At 36.1% G+C, this 23860-nt stretch overlaps 2 protein-coding genes and 1 pseudogene across 5 annotated transcripts; 2 read left to right on the forward strand and 1 right to left on the reverse strand.

Moving 5' to 3' along the window:
* Window positions 1–1275: 1275 nt before the first annotated feature.
* On the forward strand, window positions 1276–10979 carry LOC118348443 (annotated as a pseudogene).
* An 856-nt stretch (window positions 10980–11835) lies between these two features.
* Window positions 11836–19063, forward strand: LOC108997821 (nuclear speckle splicing regulatory protein 1-like). 4 transcript variants are annotated; one of them, XM_035690189.1, is made up of 6 exons: window positions 11868–12021; window positions 12129–12437; window positions 13632–13827; window positions 13935–14057; window positions 15059–15277; window positions 18346–19063. In XM_035690189.1, exons 3-6 carry the CDS (start codon window positions 13657–13659, stop codon window positions 18796–18798), a joined length of 966 nt encoding a protein of 321 aa, XP_035546082.1. In that variant the 5' UTR covers window positions 11868–12021; window positions 12129–12437; window positions 13632–13656; the 3' UTR covers window positions 18799–19063. The 4 variants fall into 4 exon arrangements, with proteins under 4 accessions (XP_018829742.1, XP_035546082.1, XP_018829743.1 ...); XM_018974198.2 differs by having other exon boundaries at window positions 12361–12437; XM_018974197.2 differs by lacking the exon at window positions 12129–12437 and having other exon boundaries at window positions 11836–12021.
* A 3007-nt stretch (window positions 19064–22070) lies between these two features.
* LOC108997822 (senescence-specific cysteine protease SAG39-like) lies at window positions 22071–23080 on the reverse strand. Its single transcript, XM_018974200.2, has 2 exons — window positions 22735–23080; window positions 22071–22663 (listed from the first exon to the last, which is right to left on the reverse strand). The coding sequence occupies exons 1-2, from the start codon at window positions 23063–23065 to the stop codon at window positions 22071–22073; spliced, it is 924 nt and encodes a 307-aa protein (XP_018829745.2). The 5' UTR covers window positions 23066–23080.
* Window positions 23081–23860: the final 780 nt, after the last annotated feature.

Consider the following 23860-nt stretch of genomic DNA (forward strand, 5'->3'; position numbering starts at 1 on the left):
AGTTTCTAGGTGAATAGTTGTGATTTTTGGCTTGGCTCTTGGAATTTTTTTTGGCCAAATGTTAGGTCTTATTTTAGGGGACATCATGAGGTTTGAATGGTGCAGAAAAACCCTTGAAAAATTTGTGGAAGGGGCATGGTTTTTGGTGGCTTGTTTAAGGGTTGCATGGTTTTGCACCAAAGTAGCCGATTGGTGGGTTGTGGTGGCATTGACATGTCTTTACCTCAAGTGACATGGATTGGGTTAATTCTAACCTTCAAGGGTTTTCTAGGAGTGATGCAAAACAAGTGCAAAAGACAAGAATTTCAAATTTTAAAAAAATAAGAAGGAAAGGTTTCAAGAAAACTATGAAAAATCATTATGTTAGGGATACTATTCATGGGTGAGATGAATAGTAATATTTAACTCAAGTTAAAAGCTTAACCAAGGTTGAATGGGAATCCTAGGGATGTGTGGTCGAGTTGTGGAAGAAGGGAAACCAATGGTATGGTATATGTGGGTCCCATTTAGAAGAATGAAATGAAATACAAAGTTTTGGGCTTCATGGATTGGGCTTTTATTGAGTCATATGAACAAGCCTTGGTTATGGGCTTAGGAGTGGGCTTATCCATGGTTCTTATGTCCATATTTATTGGGCCTATCCTTGGTCTCAATGGTCCAATAACTTGGGCCCCAATTTTTGGATCTTTCCTCAATTGGGCCAAAGTCTTGAATCTTATTAAGTTGGGCCCAATAGCCTTATGCTTTCTATGTTGTGCCTAATTTCTCATGTCCAATAATTTAGACCCATAGTCTTGTGTCCCTCAAGTGATGCCTAAAGTCTTATGTTTCCCAAGTTGGGCATAAGTCCGTAGTGTCTCTCCTAAGCCTTTATATTAAAAATACTTAGGCTTTTAGTAAACCAATCTCAATTGCCTTTCTAAAACCATATAGTAATTAACCCAAATTACTTTTCCCATTAATGTGGAAAATTCTCAATATGCCATGTATCACTCTTCTACTGGCCTTTTAGCATTTATCCTCAAAATTAATAAAGCACTAAAATTGTCTTCTAATAATTCCATTAAACCCAAAGTACATGACCCTATTTGCCAACTCAAGTTCCAAAAATATTCTTACTCTCAAATAGTCTAATTCCTAATTAACTAGGATCGTGGAAGCTAATATCAAGTCCGAAGGTATTTTTAAGTGGGGTGTTATAATTAATGACAACAAATATTTGGAAAAAACTTGATAAATATTGGGGCAACATGGATAATAAGAGTATGTTTTTGTATGTTGGGTTTATTATTGATCATTGGTACAAAATGCAATATTTTGAGCTTTCATCGAAATCAATGTATGTCCATAATTCAACAAAAGTGGTTTATTTGAGTTGGAAGGTGAAAAGTGCTAGGGCTGGGCAGCGGAGCCCCTCACCCCACTGCCCGCCCCCCGCATGGTGGGGTGGGCAACCCCGCTCTGTCCATGCGGGGGCGGGGGCGCCCACCCCGCATCTAGCGCCCCTAGCAGGGGCGGGGTGTGGGGACGGCCCCACCCCGCCCCTACTTACATGTTTATATATCTTCCTATAACTTAAAAGAGACTATCTTTTTATTACTGTTCATTAATATTCAGAAATGAATTATAAAGAGGTTTTTTTGTTTTTTTGCATGTTTGTTTGGTTTTTCTGTTTCTTTTTGGGTTTGTCCGTGTGAATGTATCTTCCTATTACCGTTCATCAACAGTAATGAACAGTAAAGAGGCGTTTTTTTCCGCATGTTTGTTTAGTTTTTCTGTTTCTTTTTGGGTTCGTCCGTGTGAATGCCAGTGTGCAACGTAATACCACAATCCGCGTCCCTCTCTACATCATCACAACAAAACCACGGCAAAATCACAACAAAATCACCACAAAATAAAAAAAATCATCACACAACTCACCAAATCAACACACAGGTTTTTACACAAATCGCAAATCACAAATCATGGTCATCGACTGGAGCTTGGGAAGAAGGGAGAGTCCGTGAGAGAGTGAGAGAGAGTGGGCATGCATGAGGGGTAGATAGGGGCCATGGGTGGTTGGGGTAGGTCGATGGTGGCCAGAGGAGGCTTATAACGGTGGCTGGACACCGTGGGTCGTGGCGCATGGCGGTGGAAGTGGGAGAACCCGTGCGTGAGGGAGGTGGACTTCATGGGAGCAAACAGCAGGGAGATGGAGGCCGAGCTTGCTGGAGGGGAATAGTCGGTGGAAGAGGAGGCTACAGTGGAGGTGGTGGCGCTGGAGGATGGCACATGGTGGCGCAGCAACATCAAGCCCATTAGGGTTGTGCACAACCGAAAGAGAGGAAGAGAGAGCATGAGAGAGGGAGACCGGTGTGAGGGGACTCGCCAGAGTGAGGTGGTGCCGGTGGAAGGGGCGGTGAGGCTCACTGGTGCACGGTGGCTCCGGGCTAGGCAGAGGAAGATTCGGCTGGGAGAGGGGCAGTGTACCGCGTACGCATGAGCTGAGGGAGGAGAGAGAGAGAGAGAGGGGAGGAAAAAGTGAGGGAAAATGAAGAGGGTCTGGGTATTTATCCAGTCCCTTTGTCTTGGGGTCTTCAAAATGATCTAATTATAAAAGATTAAAATACTGATTTGAATATACATAAACATTAACTTAATTAAAAACATTGAAATAAATTAAATAGATGATGAAATTTTATTAAATATTTTTAATAAATTAATCTCAACCCTTCATTTTAAGTCCTTAGATTTGATCTAACAATAGAAATTTAAATATTGATTTAAACTAATTTAAAATTTAAATAATTAATATATAAATAGCATATCATATATAAACTATCAAATTTAATTTATAAAATACTAATCTTTCATCATTAAATAAATGATGAAATTTTATTAAATATTTTTAAGAAATTAAAACCGTATAAATAATTAGAATTTTAACATAATTTAAGTATGATAATATCATTAATTAACTAAACAAATAACATATCATACATAAACTATCAAATTTAATTTATAAAATACTAATCTTCCATCATTAAATAAATGATTAAATTTTATTAAATATTTTTAAGAAATTAAAATCATATAAATAAGTAGAATTTTAACATAATTTAAATATGATAATATTCTTATTTAACTAAATTAGGCAAACGTGTGTGAGGAATGAGAGAGAGGGAGAAAGGAAAAGTGGGAAAAAATGTTAGTTTTTGGGTTTTAAATTCCAACCATTTATCTTTAATATTTAGATTTAATCTAACGGTAAAAAGTTAAATATTGATTTAAACTAACATAAATACATAATTAAAATATAAATATTCTATCATACACTTAAAATTAACTTCAATTTATAAAATACTAATTTTTCATCATTAAATAAAAGATAAAGTTTTACTGAATATTTTTAAGAGAATAATATTATATCATACACTAAAAATCAACTTTAATTTATAAAATACTAATTTTTCATTATTAAATAAATGATGAAATTTTACTGTACATTTTTAAGAGAAAAAAATTATCTAATTAATTTGAATTTTTAATATAATTTAAATTTCATAATAAATTACGAATATAAATAAATAATAATTTTATTCTTATACATTAGACTATTTTAATATTCGAAATTACATTTTATTTTTTTCTTCAATTTGGCAGATGTGGCAAACGTGCTTTGCACGTTTACCATTGCTAGTATATATATAAACATAAATATTTATATTTATATTTTTCAAATTGTGTATATATAAATATATGTATTACAATTTATTAGACTTATTCACAAAGTATGCACTAGCAAATTTAAAAACTACATAGTTTAAAATCTAATACACTACAACTTACACAAAATATACACTAGCAAATTTAAAAACTGCATAAATTTTAAATTATAGTCATAGTTACAAAATTTAAATTTACAATTTGGGTTTAAAAATGAATTTTTAATCACTTTTGGACTTAGGAATAATTTTTAAATCTAGTGGAATGTAGTCTATTTTTTAAGTAAACAAGAGGCGGGACGGATTGAGAATCGAAAACCCCACCCCTCCCCCCTACCGCCCCATGTGGGGTGGGGTGGGGGGCTACCCTGCACCGTATGGTGAGGGTTGCACCCATAAAAAACGTTTTAACTCATATGTATAATGCATACATTGAAAATGAAGAAGGGAACAATTCTGGTCAACAACAATAACGCATAAGTCCCTTACATGAAGATGTAAGTCCTACAGTTAGTAGACTTGAGAATAGGAAGGCATAGATATTAGCCATATTTAAGCAACGGTTACAGTCAGAAAACTTTTTGGATAGAAAGTCAGAAGTTGATAAATACCTAGCTAAAAGTTGTGAGGATCAAGATGCAAGTTTTGACACTCTAAATTGGTGGAAAGTTAATTCTGTTAGATATTGTGTACTTTCAAAAGTTGCAAATGATATTTTTGCAATACCGATATCTAGAATTGCCTCTGAATCTGCATTTAGCACGACGGGTCGTGTACTTGATCCTTTACGAAGTAGTTTATCCCCAATGATGGTAGATGGTCTCATTTGTGCACATAATTGACTTTGTTATTCTTCTACTCCAATTAGCCTTAGGAATTTAATGGATGAGGTGGATGATTTTGAGAAGCAATTGGATATGTGTATGTAACAAATTTATTTCCTTTTATATCTTGTAAAGATTCATTGATTTATATGTTATGTTAATTTATATAATTTATTTTGTTTTATCTTTTATGTATAGTATTTGTTGGGTGGTTTGAAAATTCTATGGAGGCGTCGAATACAATGTTTACGCCCAATGCAGATGAATGAGGTGAATAGAATATATTACTATACTAGTTATTTTCGTAAGCATAAAACAAAATTTTAAACTAAGACATTTATTATTTGTTGGCTATGTTTTTGCAGTAGAGACTAAAATTGTGGAAACTTGGAGTTTTGGAATTGGAGAGTGATATGGCATTTCTTTTTCTTTTATTATTATTCAGTCATTTGTAATTTGTAATATCACTTTTTAAGTAGGTGGATTATAGCTAGATGCATGAATTGTAAATTGTAATAATTTTTATGTGTCATTTACTTTACCTCTTTTTTATTAAAAAAAAAATTAACCTTTTTTTTTCTTTTATTTGGAGTTTGGATGGATGATTAGGGATGTTTTTAAATTTATTTTTCTCTATTTTTTGTTTTTAATTTTATTAGTATGATTGATAACCTTTTTTGGATGGATATGAATTTTTTTTTCTTTTATTTAGAGTTTGGATGTTATTGGCATATTGCATATTTTTTCATGTTTTTTTTTCCTATTTTTTGTATGTTAATAATAATTTAGGCTGAAAAGGGAATAAAAGTCAGGACTTGGGCCAAATGGGCCGAATGTGAAAAACTGGCCCATTTGATAATGGTTGTATTGAACGGACTGACAGGACCGAGAGTCAACGGTCTAGTTCTTATGTGAATTCGGTCCGGTTCAGGGTGGAAAAATCCTAGACCAAAGGGATTCAGTTCGGCCCCAAAAATCCTCTAGGGACCAATCGGACCGGACTAGACAGAGATCTATTAAGAGAAATATTTATTCGAGAGAAAATCTTAACAGTTACATCCAATCACAAACTACACGAAAGTTGCCCCTTTTTCATGGGGATTTACCTATCACAGAGATGCACGGAGGAAAAGAACGAACTTCATATATCCTTTTTCTACTCAATCCAAAAACTAGATTGGACGTTATTCCGGTTCGTCTTCATTTTTGTAAAACTATTCCTCAAGCAAGGCAAGCGATAAGCCATCGAAGGGTTTGTGTGAATAATGGAATGGTAAGCATTACTCATTGGAAAGTGTCCCACGATGATCTAATATCTTTTCAAGAAAATGACGCAAGAATCCATGGTGAAGAAATAAGGAGATCTTTCTATATCGAAATCTGAGTTGAAAAAATCATAGGCCTTGATCATTCAACCCTAAATGAAGCAACCTTTTTTTTTATACAAAATCAACTTTTTATTTGTGCATATAACTCTAATAAAGGACGAAAACAACAAATTATGTAAAAAATATATAAACTAGCTTCAAAATGTTAAAAATATTAGAACATAATAAAAAAAAATTAAGAATAAAAAATTCTAAAAAATAAAAAAATTTAAAATGCTTAAAAAGCATAAAACTAGATAAATAAAAGTCATTTAAGATATTAAACTAAATTATTGTTTGGAAAACATAACTCATCTCATTTCAAAATTTATCATAAATATTTTTTTTTCCAAATATCACTCAAATACAAACACTTTTTAATTTTTAATTTTCAACTTTCCATCTATTCATTACATAATCATTATAATTTTCTCAAACTTCTAAACAAAACACCAAAAATAATTTAACTTTTCCAAATTCTAAGATAAAATTTATATTTTAACATTATTTTAATTTATAATTTTTGTATTTAATTTTTTTTCTCTTTTCTAAAATTTAATAAAATCTTAGCTCAAATTATATTTTTATTACTTTCAAATTATTTGATTAGTATTACAAAAATTATTATCTTCTTTTGTTCTCCCGAACATCCCAAAATTGAGAACGATTTTCCACCCTGCGGCCGACCAGCTGTGAGGTCCAGAATAGACGTCATCTTAATCAATTGCATTTCTGAAACTCCCCGATTCTAAGTGATCGATTGCCCTTTGTGTTGAGGACCCAAATGCGTGTGTGTAATGAAATGTAAAAAGTAGAGCAGAATCTGATTTTTCGAGGAAATCAGCTTCTCTAGAAGGATAAAACCTTTGTATTGATGAATGATGCCCCACTACATATTCTTCTGACAATTTAATGGAAAGGTAAAATAGAAAGTAAAGTAAATGACAGATAAGCCCTCTTTGGGCTGGACAGAATAACATAAATAGACTAACAAAACTAAACAATACTGAAATAAAAGAGCAGGTCCATAGCAAGTTAGCCCACGATGCCATGATCCACAATTCAAGTCTGGCCCACAATCAATTATTTAGCTCGTACCCTTACCTTCTTTCTGCTTTATCTCTTCTTCCTACACAATGTCGAACCACCATCACAAGCCCTTGGCAACACCTTCCCCTCAAAAGACCTTGCCCACAAGGTCGGGAAACTGCCTACAAAGCTCCTCCACAGCGACCCACGACTCGTCTTCTTCTGGTGAGCCACTCCATTTGATTAAGAGTTCGATTAAAGCATGGTTTTTGTGCTTTATCATTCGGTGATCTAACACCCTTTTTAGTTCAATACTCAGGGATCCATGCGGATCGACAAATGGCAGCTCTAGTGAGGGTTGAATGCTCAAACCGACGTGTTTCTTGAGGAGGGAAACATGAAATACGGGGTGAATCAAGGAGTCAGGAGGCAACTCCAATCTTTAAGAAACTCCCCCAATTTTTTCCAAAACCTTGAAGGGTCTGAAAAAGCAGGGGCAAAGCTTGGAACTTTGTCGTGTGGCTACACTTTGCTTTTGGTGCTTCTGCAACTTGAGGTAAACCAAATCCCCAACCTCAAATTCTATGTTAATATGGTGCTTATCGTATTGTTTCTTCATAAACTCTTGGGCTGCTTGTAAATTCTTCTTAAGTATTGTCATGATTTGTTCCCTAGACTTAAGTTGAGAATCTACTTCTTGATTTTGAGTAGTTTCTGAGACGTACTACACTAGGGTAGGGGGAGAGACCCCATACAAGGCCTCAAAGGGGGTAACCTTAGTGGAGGAATGAAGGTTCGTGTTGTACCACCATTCCCCCCACGGTAACCAACTGGACCACTCTTTTGGCCTGTAGTGCACAACACACCTCAAATACTGTTGTATGCAGTGGTTCACCATCTCATTTGGCCATCGGATTGTGGATGGTAAGCTGAGGAATAGGATAGTTTAGTGCCCTGCAACCTGAACATCTCCTTCCAAAAGGAGCTAGTGAAGATCACATCTCGGTCTGAGACTATAGTAGAAGGCATCCCATGCAACTTAAATATCTGTGAAAAGAACAGCTTGGCCACTGTAGAGGCAGCATAGGGATGTGACAAGGGAAGGAAGTGACCATACTTTGTAAATCTGTCTACTACCATTAGGATTATTGAGAACCCTTTTGACATGGGCAGTGCCTCAAAGAAATCCATTGAGATGTCAGTCCAACTTCTGGTAGGAATTTGTAGTGGTTGGAGAAGACCAACAGGGTCCAAGTTCTCGGATTTGCACCTTTGGCAAGTTGCACTCCCTTACATAGGTTTTAAGATATTTTTTCATACCAGGCCAGAAAAAATCAACCTTGGCCTTATGTAAGGATTTTTTATACCCTGCATGTCCTCCATAGGGGTTGTCATGAATATAATGCAACACTTGGGCCTTAAAAGGAGAATTTTTAGTTAAGTAAATCCTTCCCTTCTTCAAAAACAACCCATTCACCAAGGAAAAACCCCTTTCAGCTAGCTGTCCCTTCTTTAATTTTTAACATAACTCCCGAAGCTCCATGTCACCCTTATAAGAGTCTTTTAGTCCCTGCAACCATATAGGATCTAGAACTGTGATCCCAGCCAAAAACCCTTCTTCAATTACCTCAGGTTGTCTTGATAAGGCATCAACAACCTTGTTTTCTCTTCTCTTTTTATATTCTATTAAGAAATCATATCCCAACAGCTTACTAATCCATTTTTGTTGGGAAGGAGTACCAATTTTCTGCACCAAAAGGAACTCCAAACTCTGCTGGTTAGTCCTGATTACAAATGACCTACCCACCAAGTAAGGTCTCCATTTCTTCAATGCATACACTAGGGCTAGAAGCTCCATTTCATAAGTTGACAGTTCCAAAGCCTTTCCCTTAAGAGCATGGCTAAGGTAGGCTAAGGGTCTTCCCTCCTACATTAGGACAGCACTTATGCCCACACTTGAAGCATCACAGTCTATAAGAAATGGCTTAGAAAAGTTTAGTAAGGCTAACACCGGGGGTTTGTTCATAGTAATTTTCAGCCTCTCAAAGGCCTTAGAAGCTTATTCAGTCCAGTGGAATTCTTCTTGAGTTAGACAGTAAGGGGGGCAGCCAATATTCCATAATGTTGAATGAATTTTCTGTAGCATTCTGTAAGTCCCAAAAATCATCTCAATGACTTTAAGGATTTAGGTTGCGGCCACTATATCATAGAGTGTATTTTGGAGGAATCAACCTTAACCCCTTCAGCTGACACTACGCGACCCAAATACTCCATCTTCCTACACCCAAACTTACATTTGCTCCTCTTAGCAAACAATGAATGTTCAACTAAGGTTTTTAGCACCAATGTTAAATGCCTCAAGTGCTCTTCTCTGGTTTTTCTATAAACCAAAATATCATCAAAGAAGACGATCATAAACTTTCTCAAGTAGGGCTGGAACACTTCATTCATTAAGCTCTGAAACGTAGCTGAGGCTTTGGTTAGCCCAAATGACATTTTCAAGAATTTATAGTGGCCTTGGTGGGTCCTAAAGGTTGTTTTAGGCACATCTCTTTCATTGACCCTTATCTGATGATACTCAAATCCCAGATCCAGTTCGGAAAAAATAGTAGCCCCTTGTAACTCGTCTAGTAGTTCATCAATCACCGGAATAGGGAACTTATCATTGATTGTTTCCTTGTTTAGTGCGCAATAGTCCACACAAATCCTCCAACTCCCATCAACATTTCTAACTAGTAAAACAAGGGAAGAAAATGGGGATTGGCTAAGTCTAATCACACCAGCTGCCAACAGTTCTTGTACTATTTTTTCAATTTTATTATTTTGATAAAATGGGTACCTGTAGGGCCTTACTGAAATAGGAGCAGTACCCTCTTTGAGATTAATGGCATGGTCATAACTTCTCTTAGATGGCAACCCCTTAGGTTTAGAAAAAACCTTGCTAAATTTATCTAAAACTCTTCTTAGATCCATAGGTACCTCTGATTCTTCCACCATCTTTTTAATTTCAATAATCTGTAAAAATAGCCCCCCCTTTTCTACTTTAATGAGCTGAGATAATTCTATCCCTTTCATCCATTCAGTTGGGCTAGGATTCAGACCCTTAAGAGTGACATGAATCTTCTCCATTGTAAAGGTCATAGTTAGGGATGAAAAATCCTATAATATTGGTCCCAAGGTCCTCAACCAGTGCATAACCAACACTATATCACACCCCCTAAGGGTAATAAAAAAAATCAGTGGAGAATTTCTACCCCTGCACCATAAATTTAGCATCAGTTAGCTTGCCTTTACTTCTAATTCTCTCACCATTAGCCATCCTAACCTCCATTTGTTTTTCTAAATCCACATTCCAATTAGCCTTAGTAGCTACAATAGGGTCAAGGAAGTTATGGGTACTTCTTGTGTCAAGTAATATCACTACAAATTATCCCTTCATTTTTCCCAACACCTGCATGGTTTTTGGATTAATGGACCCTGCAATGGCATGGAGAGATATCTCAAGGTTCTCTCCCTTCACTTTTGGCAACATCAACTCTTCTTCTTCCCTATCACTCTTTCCATTTTCCTCCTCAACTCCCTCATCTTCCTCTAGTAATTCCATCCCTTCTATAACAAAGAGTTTTGACTTCCTACACCTATGGTTAAGATTCCATTTGTCATTACAAAAGTAACACAGTCTCTTCTCTCTTCTCTCCTTCATTTTAGTAGGACTCACCATTTGGATAGGAAGAGTTCCCTTAGGAGTAAAACCCTTTGAAGGGACATTTTCCCTTTTAGTGAACTGAGATGAAAACCCTTGATTACCACCCCCACCATGAACCCCTTGTGAAGGGTTACTATAAAAATTTCCAAATCTAACATTCCTTCTTGAACTATTTATGTACTCCTCTTGGATTTTAGCTAACCCAAAGGCCAAGTTCAGATTATGAGGTTTAAGCATTCTAATAGAGAGTCTAACCTCATCCTTAAACCCACTAAGAAAATAACTGAGCTTATAATTTTTAGACAACCCTCTAAGACAATTAGAAAGTACCTCAAATTGTGTCATGTAGGCTAAAACAGTAGTGGTTTGTCTTAATCTGGTAATGGCCTCCATGGGGTCATCATATGAAGAGCTCTCAAACCTAATCTGCAATGCTTGTATAAAGGAATCCCAAGTTTGCAAACACCATGTCTCCTCAGCATCCTGTAACCAGACCAAGGCATCTCCCTCCATGTGAAATGAACACATAAGAATTTTCTGGTGATCTAGTATTGGGTGTAGAGCAAAGTAATGATTCACTTTGTAAATCTACCCAGTTGGGTTCTCTCCTTCAAACCTTGAAAAATCTAGCTTCACTGAATGAAAATGCATACCCCCATTAATACCCGAACCTTCTCCAAGAACCTCCTCCTCTTGGCGTGAGTTATGGACAGATTTTAAGTGTGAATGACCCCCATATAAAGTTTCCAGAAGAAGATCCATTTTCTTTGATAAATCATCAAGAGATTTTTAATGGCCCTCTACTATTTGTTCTTGCAGGTCTTGATGCTATTTCATCCCCAAAACCAGCTTCTCCAACTCCTTGAATTGAGTACCCTTAGCTATGGATGATTGCTTTCAGGTTCTAAAAACTTCAGCTCTGATGCCAGAAATTGTTAAGAATCCTAATGCGTGTGTGTGTGATGAAATATAAAAGTAGAACAAACTCTAATTTTTTTAGGAAATCAGCACCTCCAGAAGGATAAAACCCTTGTATTGATGAATGATGCCCCACTACAAATTCTTCTGACAATTTAACAGAAAGATAAAATAGAAAGTAAACTAAATGACAGATAAGCCCTCCATGGGCTGGACATAATAACATAAACAGACTAACAAAACCAAACAATACCGAAATAAAAGGGCAGCCCATAGCAAGCCAGCCCATGATGCCACGATTCACAATTCAAGTCTGGCCCACTATTCAAGGGCAGCGCTTATCTTCTTCCTGCTTCGTCTCTTCTTCCTACACGACGCCGAACAACCATCACAAGCCCTTAACACTTTGTCTGTTTGGTTGCCGGGAAAGGGTAAAGAGAAAACGAAACAAGACTCTTTGATTTGCTGGGAAGGTTAGTGCTCCTTCATCTACCCATGAAACTGTTCCTATCAGCCCTTTTTGAGTCGAGATCTCCGTCATCGTCTTTGTTTACTTTTCTTTCTTTCTTTTGATTTTCAGTTTTTTCTCCTTGGTTTCTCCGCAAGGAAGGAAGCCTTTTTGTATTTTGGGACTCATGATTAAGCTGGGCATCTGGGACTGAAATAATAAGTTTATTACTGATTATTGTAGTTTAACCGTTGACGTAGTCTGATTTATTAAAAGCTAATTTTGATTGCTGTCTACAGTTCTTTTTATGGTAATCGCGGTTTTGTTGATCCCACTCTTCTATTTGCTAACTGAAAAATGGTAGGAAGCAAAACCATTACAAAAAAGGGACAGCTTTCGTGTAAAATGGTTCCCGTGGATTTGGGTTAATGATAAACTGAGGTTGGTTGAAAGTTAAGTTTTTGCCAACATTTATTGCTCGAATTTGCATACCTGCTCTGTTCTTTGATAATATCAAACTAGGACTAACATATAGGATTTCTACATGGAGTGTGTTTTGAGTATTCTCATTTTTTTTTTTTTTGCTTTTCTATTTGGATGGAAAAGGATTTATTGATCATGTTAGGCTAGTTAATGGGCGTGTATAATTTCTCTTGCAATTCTAAATAAATACTGGTATGCAGGGCTCAATTTTAACTAGTTTAGTTTCTGTGGCATTCTGGCTAGTTCAATGCTGCCCCGATAGAGATGTGAAAACTTGCTTGAAAAATGGGTATATCAATATAACCATTGTATTTGCCTCAATTCCCCAACGGATTGCCATTATTGTGGAAGCTGTTCGTAATTCTGTCATTCCTAATCTCATACTTTCTTTCTTCACATGCATCAAACGATCAACTTAAATCTCCTGGAATTGAAGCTTTGATGCAACCTTCTGCAACTTATTTGTAGCCTTTGTTAATTTTTTTTCCGCCGGGTTCTTAGATTCTCGATTCCTAGAATTTGGTGCCAGTAGCCGAGATGGTCAGTCTCATTCTACGAGTTCTTCATTACAATGAAGGTTAGCCAATAGCATCTGTGAATGTCAACGTATCGTGCTCTGAGCATTTATTTTCTGTTGCCCTTTTAGCTTTGTCAAAGATACTTCTCTTTGAAAGTGCATCATCTTTCTCTGGTACCTTCAAATGTATAAACCAAAATTTTTCACTTTTACGTGGTGAGTTTTCTAAGATTTGTGAAATTTTATCAGGCTTTTTTTCTTTTTTTTTCTTTCCGATGAAGTTATTGTACAGATTTTGAGATTTATTGATCCTGAGATGATTTTTTTTTCCTTCCTTTTGGGTTTCATAGCTTCTAATTGGGATTTCACTATCATTTGAAGGATTCACTTGGCGATATAGGAGAAATACTACTCCGTAGTTATCAATAGTTGGATCTATTCCCCAGTTTAGCCTCTCTCTCTCTCCCTCTCTCTCACATATGACAACAAACACTTCGAGTCGTTAATTGTTTATTGTTGAAGCATTTTAGAGAATAAAGCTGTTTAATGTGATTTTAATTGAGTTATTAGATTGATAAAAATAAGAAAATTGGTTTGTGACAATGATCTTGCTGCTTTTTGGCTCCTTATTTTAGAGAAAGAGTAAGAAGAGAAAGTAAAATGAACAAGTTAGGATATGGGTTGAACCTGAGGCTGTCGGCGCAACAGAAGAAGAAGCAACAGTCGTCAAAACCACCCCGTCCGCCTCCATTTGGCTTTAATGATGAGGATGAAGACAATGTCGAAAGAGAGATTTCTCGGCAGGCTAGCAAGAACAAGTCACTCAAGGATGTGAGTAAAGGCCGTTGCAGGGAAATATGCTCTTTCTTTTGGGTTTAATTTCTTCTTCATATCATTTCTTATGGGTCTGACTTGTTTATAAAATTATGTTTGTTAAGATTGAGGAACAGCAGAAGAAAGCCCTGGAAGAGGATCCCACTGTATTTGATTATGATGGAGTTTATGATGAAATGAAACAGAAGGCTGTTCTACCTCGAGTGCAAGATCAGGAAGAGAGAAAAGTAAATCTTGTTCATTTCTCCCTTTTTCCAAGTGCTTTAATGGAGCATAATTGAATAATTTACAACAAAAATAGAAGTTTTGATTATCAATCAAGTGGTTAAATTACCGTAGCTTCTTAAATATCAAAGAACAAAATGATGAGTTTTTTCAAAAAGCGGAAGTTTTAATCCATTGTAATATCATTGGCCTATATTTATTCCTAATTTTGGTATGGGAGTGGGGGTGACTCCATGGATGTGATTTGTCATATGAATCTGCCAACCAAACTGTATTTCCTCTCTAGGGATGTTGCTGGTGGTTATCCAATGATACAACAATTTGAGTGAGTTATTCGGCTCTTTTAATGCTCTCTCACAATGTTTATATTTTGCGGGCATTTTTCTTCCAACCATATGCTTCACATTAAGCACGAAAGAGCCATCCATCATACCACTACATTCAATTTACTTCCCCAGGGTGCATAGTTTTGCGTGTGTGGCTTTAGTGGATGAATTATTGGAATTTTCAAGTGGCTTCCCTTAGTGGAATTTTAGATTTTAAGAGTGGCTCATAATTGAGAAGTTGAAGGCTTAACAGGATTTTTTAATCTCTTGTACTCTACCAGATTTTGTCTTGGAGTTGTGGATCAGACCCTCAGGACCCCTTTTAAGAAAGGGAGATTTGTTCGTTCATTCTATCAGTTTCTATTATTTTGTTTTCACCTCAGTTTGAAGCTTTAAGCATTAGTTTTTTAAAAATTTTCCAGTTGCAATAAAGGGGTAGGGATTCAATTGATCTGTTACAGTTCCTCCCAAACCTTTGAAATAAAAAAATAGAGAGCCTAAGGCAGGCTTTATTCTATAAGAAACTGGATTATTTATTTTTAACTAAATAAAGAACAGAAATGGGACCATTTTTTTGGTTTTGCATTCTTCATGGATGTGGTTAGATAGTGGTTATACTTGCCAAAAAAAGTAGTTAAATAGTGATTTGTAACTGATTAATTGTGTTTCTATTTCAGTCAAGATATATTCAGCTATTGAAAGAAAAAACAAAAGAACGTGAGCAATACCGCGAGGTTGTGTTTGAGAGAAAAATTGCTAAAGAGAGAAGCAAAGATGACCACCTCTATGCAGACAAGGACAAATTTGTCACAGGTGCTTACAAAAGGAAACTTGCAGAGCAGGCAAAATGGATGGAGGAAGAACGTAAGCGTGAATTGCGAGAGGCAAAGGAGGATGTATGTCTAACTTTTGCCTGGTCTTCTTGTAATCTAGCTTCAGTATAATTTACTCACTACTATCATTTTGCTTGCTTTATATTGCTTTTTTTGGCAAAGAAATTAAAAAAAACTATATATGGTTAAATTATGCCTAATTGAAGATTCCTAGTTTACATTCTCTTTTTTAGTAAGTAAAATAAAATTTTATTGAAACAAGTAAACCCAGTTTACATTCTTGCATGCTCATGTTTGAGATGTTAATTCTTTGCTATTCTATGTTCTGCATGAGACTATTTTTTTTATGCCTTTTCTGTTTGTATTTGGCATGTCATTGAGGCTGACAGCATATGGGCATTTTAATAATTGGATTTAAATGTGATAACTTGAAAGTGGATGGTATCCATTTGGTGTAGAACATGGAGTATTTAGGTCATTTCACATTATGTTAATCGGTGAAATAATCAAAATACTCAATTTTTTACACTGAATAGATACTTTACGTTTCATTTGGAATGGAGAGGATCCTTATCCTATAATGAGTGGGGAGACTGATGATATTTAATGCTACATAACATCACTGTTTGCGTTTATCTGTTCCCTGGTAGATATACACTAAGGTCTTGGTTGCAATTGGAAGAACATCTGTAATGTACTTTCCCTGCAGCTATCCCACTGCATGTAATGCTTTCATATGTTATCTTCTGTTGCAATTTGTATGAAGGCTTCAAAATTCCCAAATTAGAACTTTGAGTTGAAGCACCCAACTTCTTGTTTGTGTGACATGGTGTGTTGGTGGATATTCCAGATTTTGAGGGAAAGGCTGATCCTGTGGTGTTTATCAGTTGGCTTGCTTGTTGCTTCATTAGAGAAGTTATTTTGAGATGAGTGATGATCAAAGAGTGAGCTTTGCATAGATAAAACCTGATAATCTAGGCCTGGGATTGTTGGTGTCATGTTGAAATAGATGTAAGAAGGTGGTAAGCACCACCACTAAGCATAAGACAAGATATGAAGACCAAGCTTCTTGAGAGGTATATGTATCTGAAGTGCCATGATAAGTTTGATTGAGTTTTTCTTTTTAAATCAAAAGCAAGGCAGCGGGCCAATTGTCGAGTATAAACAAAATTTTGGTGACTAGATGTGAAGTATTAAGGACACCTGGCATGAACTTCCTCTATTTGCGGTTGGTTTTAGGGCTGGTATTAGGTGTGTAGCCGGCAGAAAAGCCTAAAATATGCACCAAGCAGCCACAACAGAACACTGGCTAGGTAGAGCAGCATGTCAGTGAGTCAGAAAAGAATGCAGGAAATCCAAACGCAAGGGCAGGCTGGTAGTAGAGCTTAAACTGCTAGCTGAATTGTGCAAAGCACATACAGAAAAGTCAATACTGCTTGCTGAAAAGATAAGATCAGAAGCTTTAAACAAAAGATACTAAAGCTACTACGCCTTTGCAGAGTTCGATAATTTTTCTATAAGAAGTAACAGGTGTATAAAGGCAGAAATTTTTGAGTGAAAACTTAAAAGATACGGAATCCTTTACACTTGTGAACAAAGATTTCTCATAAATAATTAAGAGACTGCAGCATGGAAACAATGAAAATAAGAAAGACAGAGAATCTTATTCCAACAATTCTACCTTTGTATCCGAATAAGAAAGTACTAGTCAAAAAAAGTATCTAACTAAGAAAGTGTCTAATGCAATCATGGTCTGGATTTTCAATCTTGCAATCCCAGATCATGGTTCCCACCAACAAAGAAAAGGAAGAAAACTCAAGCTCAAGTTTTTTATCCCATGGCAGGGATACTCCTTAGGAAGCCAGGCATTTTAGTACATAATAGCATCAAAACTCAAGGTTAGAGTTTTCTTCAGCTAGGGGAGATTGACTGATGCTATGGAAAACAGCTCTCTCAAAATTGAGATCAAAGTTATTTGGAAAATATGGTGTAATTCGATTACTTAATTGGTCTACTCTTAGGCTACTTAACTTACAACTCTGCCCTATGTTTTTTTCTTTTAGGTTATAAAATTGCTGGTTCAGTGCAAATTAAGTCATAGTCAAGTAGGGGGAAGTCTGCTAGTTTTAAATTTTCTTGAATGGAGTGTACCATAGGCTCTGACTCTTATTTTAAATATGGACCTTTTTGTTATGTTATGTTCCAGTAGTTTCCCATGGTTTGATTGTTTTCCTTTCTTGGGTGTGATTTGTTAGACTGATTGTTTTCTTTCTATCCTGCAATTGACTGTGTTAACACCAGACAACCAGTAAACTCCTTAAAGATTCTGCTTTTTTATTTCTTAGAACTGTTTTCTCAAGTTTTTAAATCTTGGGGGCTTAATTTCTGTTTTATATGATTTTTTGTTATTTATTTTAGTGAAAAGTGGACATGGTTCTTTGATTTGAACAAGACCGAAATTTGGTTCTTGATCTCAGAAAGTTCAAAGCTATGATCTTAGAATCTCACTGACCCAAGTCGCAGGGGTTGTTAAACTTAATTTCCCATTATTCATTCGAAGAAAAGCATCTTAGAGTTTTTCTGTGCATCTTTTGAAAAACATACGGGAAAAAGCTAAAAAGAAATGAGCCAGTTTATTGGTGGTTTTATGCTATATTTTAAACAACTTCTATTCTACTGGTTCGATTTCACATTTGTATTTTTTAGTGTAATTTCTGGTGGAGATCTTAATCCTAGGCGTTAAAGTTATCCACAGGTATATATGTATTTCAGGATTCTTTTTTGATTGAGTAGGGTATCCATGGTTTAGAGAGCCTAGACTGAGTTTAGAATCAGTGGAGGAGGTGCCTGACAGGAAGCATGAGGAGTAAGGGTGGTGCGGTGCCTGTTGGTAATTTGACTAATGTGACAGATTGGACGTTTTGCGGATTGAGACCTATTGGCATGTCAACCTTAAATTGGATCAGTTTATGAGGGCTTTGGTCGGTTTCTGCATATATACATATTTGTATTTTCCTACAGACCATACTGAATTAAATGTTTGTCTTTTTTTCTAGGGAGTAATTTCTTGCCTTTTCTTAAATTCTTTGAACCCATACTGATATATTTATGTATTGCACGGTTTTTTTAAGGTTACAAAGAAGAGTGACTTGAGCGATTTTTACTTCAACCTTGGAAAAAATGTTGCTTTTGGTGCAAATGATGCTGAGTTGAGGAAACCAGAGAAACAGGCCGACTCAAGGAAGGCAGAAAGACAGCCTGAGTTACGAGAGCTAGAGAAGCTTGGAGAAAAAAGCTCTGCAGGTGTATCAGATAAAGTTGGGCCATCAGATAACTTAAATTCACCTTTGGAGGTTTCAGGCATAGAGGAAAAGCATCAAGGTTCAGCTTCCACTCTGCCTGAGAGACAGTTCTTGTCCCCAGATGTAACGCCAGCCACCGACACTTCATCAGCTCCAGAAGAAACTGTAGGTGAACAACCATCAGCAGAACAGCCAAAGCGGGACCATCATAAGAGGAATGAAGATGCGGTAGCTGCAGCTAAAGAACGGTTTTTGGCACGGAAAAAGGCTAAAGAGCAGTAAAATCTCTTTCAGAGCATGTAATTTTAATTTGGAAATTCAAAGCGAACCCTCTTTCTTTTGAATCTGAAAAGAACTGGTTAAGAGCATTGTCACAGGAGCTGATTCCAGTTACCATGTCTGTTCTGCGCACGAGCTTTTGCCTGTGTGTACATCTTGGCCATTTTGTATTAAATTGTAGCTCAGCAATGTATGTAAGTAGTGCAGAGAAACCTTGAAGCCAATGACCTGAGATTTATCACACATGGGTTAGAGTAAGTTTATTTGAGTCCGTGTGAATCTTTGAATTTCAGGTTACCAAACTTTTGGGTTCAATCTCTTTTAAAAAAATGAGGAAATATGAGATTTACATAAATAAAATAAAAAAATTAATTAATTTAATAGTGTATTCTATTTTTTTTCAAAATTATTATGTGGTGTTTGTGCACTCTATGACTATATATAATATTACTTTATTATTATACCGTTGAATTGGCGAACTGATTGATTCATGCTGCCATTAGACACAGATAGCCACAGGCTGGAAAAGTGATGGACATCGTTGTGACTCTTTCCGACTCGTGATCCAGCACTCCACTTATATCACCAGATTTTTTCTTTTTCTTTTTCTTTTTCTAAGCAAGATTCATTTATTGATATTATAAAAACCTGAAGTACAATATGTTCTAGGTAATCATACAAATAAGGAATGAGAGTCATTTCCACTATGAAAACTTAAAAGATATTGAGGAATAGAAATGAGGGGTATGCTTCCATGTAGATGGTTGGAAGCAGCCTATTGCGCAATGTTATGCACACATGATTTTGAGATCGATGTATTTTTTACAATTTTCCAATCTTCAAAACTGCTCAAAAGGTGCTTGATGTCCTTGATAATGGATTGCATTTGCTCAAAAGGTGCTTGATGTCCTTGATAATGGATTGCATTTTCTAGTCTGTAGGTTGCTTTGCATTGTTTGTGGCTTGAACAACCTGTTTTGAGTCTCCTTGAATGAAAATTTTCTCTAGATCTCTGTCATATACTTCTTAAATTGCTAACATGGCCTCTATAGCTTCACCTTTGTTTGGATTTGTGTTGTGCAAAAAAGCAAAATTGGGGTTCCTGTTTCAGTTTGCTACCATAGCTTCTGACTGCAACATCAAAGGACAACAAAAAGAAACCTTCGGGAAGCCGTCCATGCAGGGAGATTGTCTCTTCATGATGCTGTTTCAAAATCCATTCTTGCTTGTGTTCTTTACAGGACTTGAAAACTCTTGAAATGTATTGATCAATGGTTGGGGAAAAAAGTTACGAATGACCTGGTTCCTAGTAAACCAGAGGATGTCCATGGCTAATGTAGCAAAGAGTTGGAATTCTTGAACTTCATTTTCAGGAATGGCTAGTTCTATTTCTAGGTTGAGAATTGTTTTGATCCAACAAGAGATATTAGATGAAGCAATCTGGGCAATGTTATGGGCCATTTTGAATATCTCCAAAGAATCCTAGAGAAAGGGCAACTAAGAAAGAGATGTGTGAGACTTTCCTCCCCAACATTTCACAGAGGACAGAGAGTTTGCTCATCTTCCAGAGAAAGAATTCTTTTTAGAAGAGATCTAGTTGGCAAGATGTTATGAAGTATTTTCCAGAGAATGAGTTTTAGTCTATCTTGCATCTTTAACTTCCAAAGTTTTTTCCAGATTTCATTAGGTTGAGAAATGAGATCATTATGAAAATTATTTATCAGAGCTGCATAGGCTAATTTGACTAAGAAGTTTCATCTCAGTAAAGAGGGCTTGGAGGAGAATAGTGGTCCATCTCCTTGGTTCTTCCAACATTAATTCCAAGACTTCTATAGTGGGGTCAATGGGAGGAATGTTTTGATTCAGTTGTGGTGAGAAATTTTGCAAAGAAGGGATCCACGGGTTAGACTAGGCTCTAGCTGTGATGCCATTATTAATCTAGAAGCAACAACTTGATTTGATGAAGTCTCTTTGTTTTAGGAGCCCTTTCCAAAACCAGGAGTCAATAGGTTTGGAGTTCACTTCAAAGAAAAGAGTATTTCTCATATATTTGTTAACCAAAAAAGTTTTTTAAAGACCACTGGAATTGCTTCTAAAGTTCCAAGCAAATTTTGAAATCAGGGCTCTATTGAAAAGAGACATATTTTTAAAGCCTAATCCCCCTAAAGATTTGGGTTGACAAATGGATTTCTAAGATTTGGGTCAACAGTGGGTAACAACCTATGATAAGTGAAAGATAAATTCATATTCGTGTTATTTATGTATGTATTATGAGTATGCACGTTTTATAAGAAACCTTATGTTTATTATGTTTACTGCATGATATGGTGCCTATTGAGTATTCGACTCATTTTTTGTATATTTTTATGTTTTTAAACCACCCTAGGTGATGACATGTATGAGAATGAGACTGCAGGACAGGACTAGACCCCGGAAGGTGAGGCAGAAGCCTAAACAAATTATGCGATGATTAGTTTTATAGTTTAAGGTTTAAATAAATTATTTTGATAAGAACATGAGACTTCTGTATTTTTTTAAATAAGTGCTTTTGCAGACTCTATTTTGGATTTTAAGTATTCATTAAGTTTGTTTTATTTATAGAAATCTTTCGCATCTGGCACATTGTTAAAAAGAAAAGTTTTTAAGTTCAAGTTAGTAGTACCATATTGGCTCCCTGAAAATTATAAAATGTCTTTTTAGGAAGCAGGGTGTTACAAATAATAATAATAATAATAAAATAAAATAAAAAATAAATAAATAAAGCTAATGCTAGAGCAAAATGGTATTTTCATAATTTGTCAAATGAACTATCTATAATATGATCTAATAAACTTGAGAGATTAAACTCTTACCCATGATCTAGTTGTGAAAGGGAGTTAAGTTCTTATCCATGATCCAGTTATGAGAGGGAAGAGGAAGATAGAATTAAATTCTTACTTATGAATCGAGTCATGAGAGGAAGTTAAACTCTTAATAAGGTTTGGTTTTTCCAAGCCATGGTTTTTCGATTTTTTTAATCCCCATATATGTTTTTTTCGTGATATAATATTCCTCCACCACGAATACATAAGCAATAGTATGCATTCTGAAATTGAGTGGATGTGATTTTCATAAACGTAACAAAAGATGTTGTCCACAATAGTATTCATAGACTCTGAACAGTAGAAACTATAAGCAAACCAGAGAATACATACATATATAGACTCTGAACAGTAGAAATTGAGAGGATTTAAAATGAGCAGCGCATTGCATTTGTATGTGATTAGTTTCTAAACTTATGCGGTTGGATAAGAGGCTTGCATTGCTATACCACATAGGCCTTCCTTTGCATCAATATCTCTTTGCATCCTTATGTACCCTTGTTCACCCCATTCTGTACCCCATGAGTTCTTCACTAGCCAATACTTGGTCCCGTCATTGGTGATCCCGTAACCAACAGCGGTAACACCATGGTCTAGGCTAGTGCCACACTCTCCTGTAAAAATACCACTTGAATAGAATTGGAAATCAGAACCTTCAGCATCTAAGGCAACAGAAACTGGTTGATTAGCTACAGCTTTAAGAAGTGCTTTTTCGCTATTTGCTGGCACATCTTCATAGCCATTTATCTTGGCTGCATGGTTGGATTCTTCCTTTGTGTTGCAGGTTCCATCAACACCCTTGTAAGGATAGTTGGCTTCTGTAGTTAGGCCTTGATTATGTTCGATGAATTGGAATGCATTATCCATCAAACCGCCACCACACCCTTGGTCAATTCCTTTAATGTCACAGTCTACCAACTCTTGCTCAGACAAAGAGATTAATTTACCAGTTGATAGCTTGGTAATTCCTTCCATGGCTGCCACTGCTGAAAATGCCCAGCAACATCCTACATTTCATCACAAGAAAGAGTTAACAATCTTACAATGAGTATAGATCATTTCTAAACTAGGCACTTACCACATTGGCCTTGGTCTTTGATGGGTGTTACTGCTCCTTTCTTTCTCCAGTCCATTACAGAAGGCAACACAGTTACATTTTCATATTTGAAAGAAGAAGCTTGTGTCGAGCATTCATGCCCCATGAATCTATTTCGCGTGGCTACGAACTCTTCATTTGTAAGATCTGCAAATTGGTTGATTCCTAACTTGTATGGCTTGTTTGCTACACCATTAAATGATTCTATGTATGCCACATTTTCTTTGAATATTTTGAAACGCTTCTCTTTCTCGTAAGTGTCCTCATATATACGCCCATAACGAGCCATCCACTGCTCATGCTTCTCATGCATTGCTATATCCTGGAGGGTGCGAGCGGCAGCTTGAGAAGCCAAAGCACCCAAAGTGAGGATCAAAGCCAAACAAATGATTTGCCACTGGTTAGTGATGAGCCCCATGATTAGTATTGTTGCAGCTGGGATTTGATGAATTGAATGAGTTATCGGCATACCTACTCCAAGAGGTTTATATAGAGATAATAATCCTCCTTGAATTGCATACTAATCTATCGTAACACTAGGGGAGGGCTTGCTCATCATCGTGCTCGAGAGAATTTCTTGATTTAGATCTATAAAACTATCTAATTTGTTTATTTTCATTTGCCATTTTGGAGTTTCTTGTTACACGTACACTCGTCTCTTTATGATTATATTGATCTATATTTATCTGGGTCAAATCATAAATTAAGGGATATCATGTGCTTGGGGCTTTCCCCTGTCAAATCAATCCAAAATGGTCTCACCGCAACGTTTCATTTGTATATGAAAGAAAAGTTGGAACACAAGTAGACACAACGACGTTGGATAAACGATGTATATATGACAATTATTTAATACACTAAAACACTTGGAGCTGATTTATCTATTGTCGTATCTTGTCAACATCATTCTAAAAGCTTTGAACTTCCTCCTTACCATGAGCATATTGAAGCCTCAAAACTAATATTCCATCTAAACTGTATAACTTCTATAATAACTGGTCGATATTCAGAATTTGGTGGCTTATTCCTAACATATATATATTGGCTTCAAACGCCCAAATTTATTTTACAAGGTTAATTGACAAAAGATCAAGACATCCTTAAACTA

Source organism: Juglans regia, chromosome 5 (genome assembly GCF_001411555.2).
Source record: "Juglans regia cultivar Chandler chromosome 5, Walnut 2.0, whole genome shotgun sequence".
Taxonomy (NCBI): domain Eukaryota; kingdom Viridiplantae; phylum Streptophyta; class Magnoliopsida; order Fagales; family Juglandaceae; genus Juglans; species Juglans regia.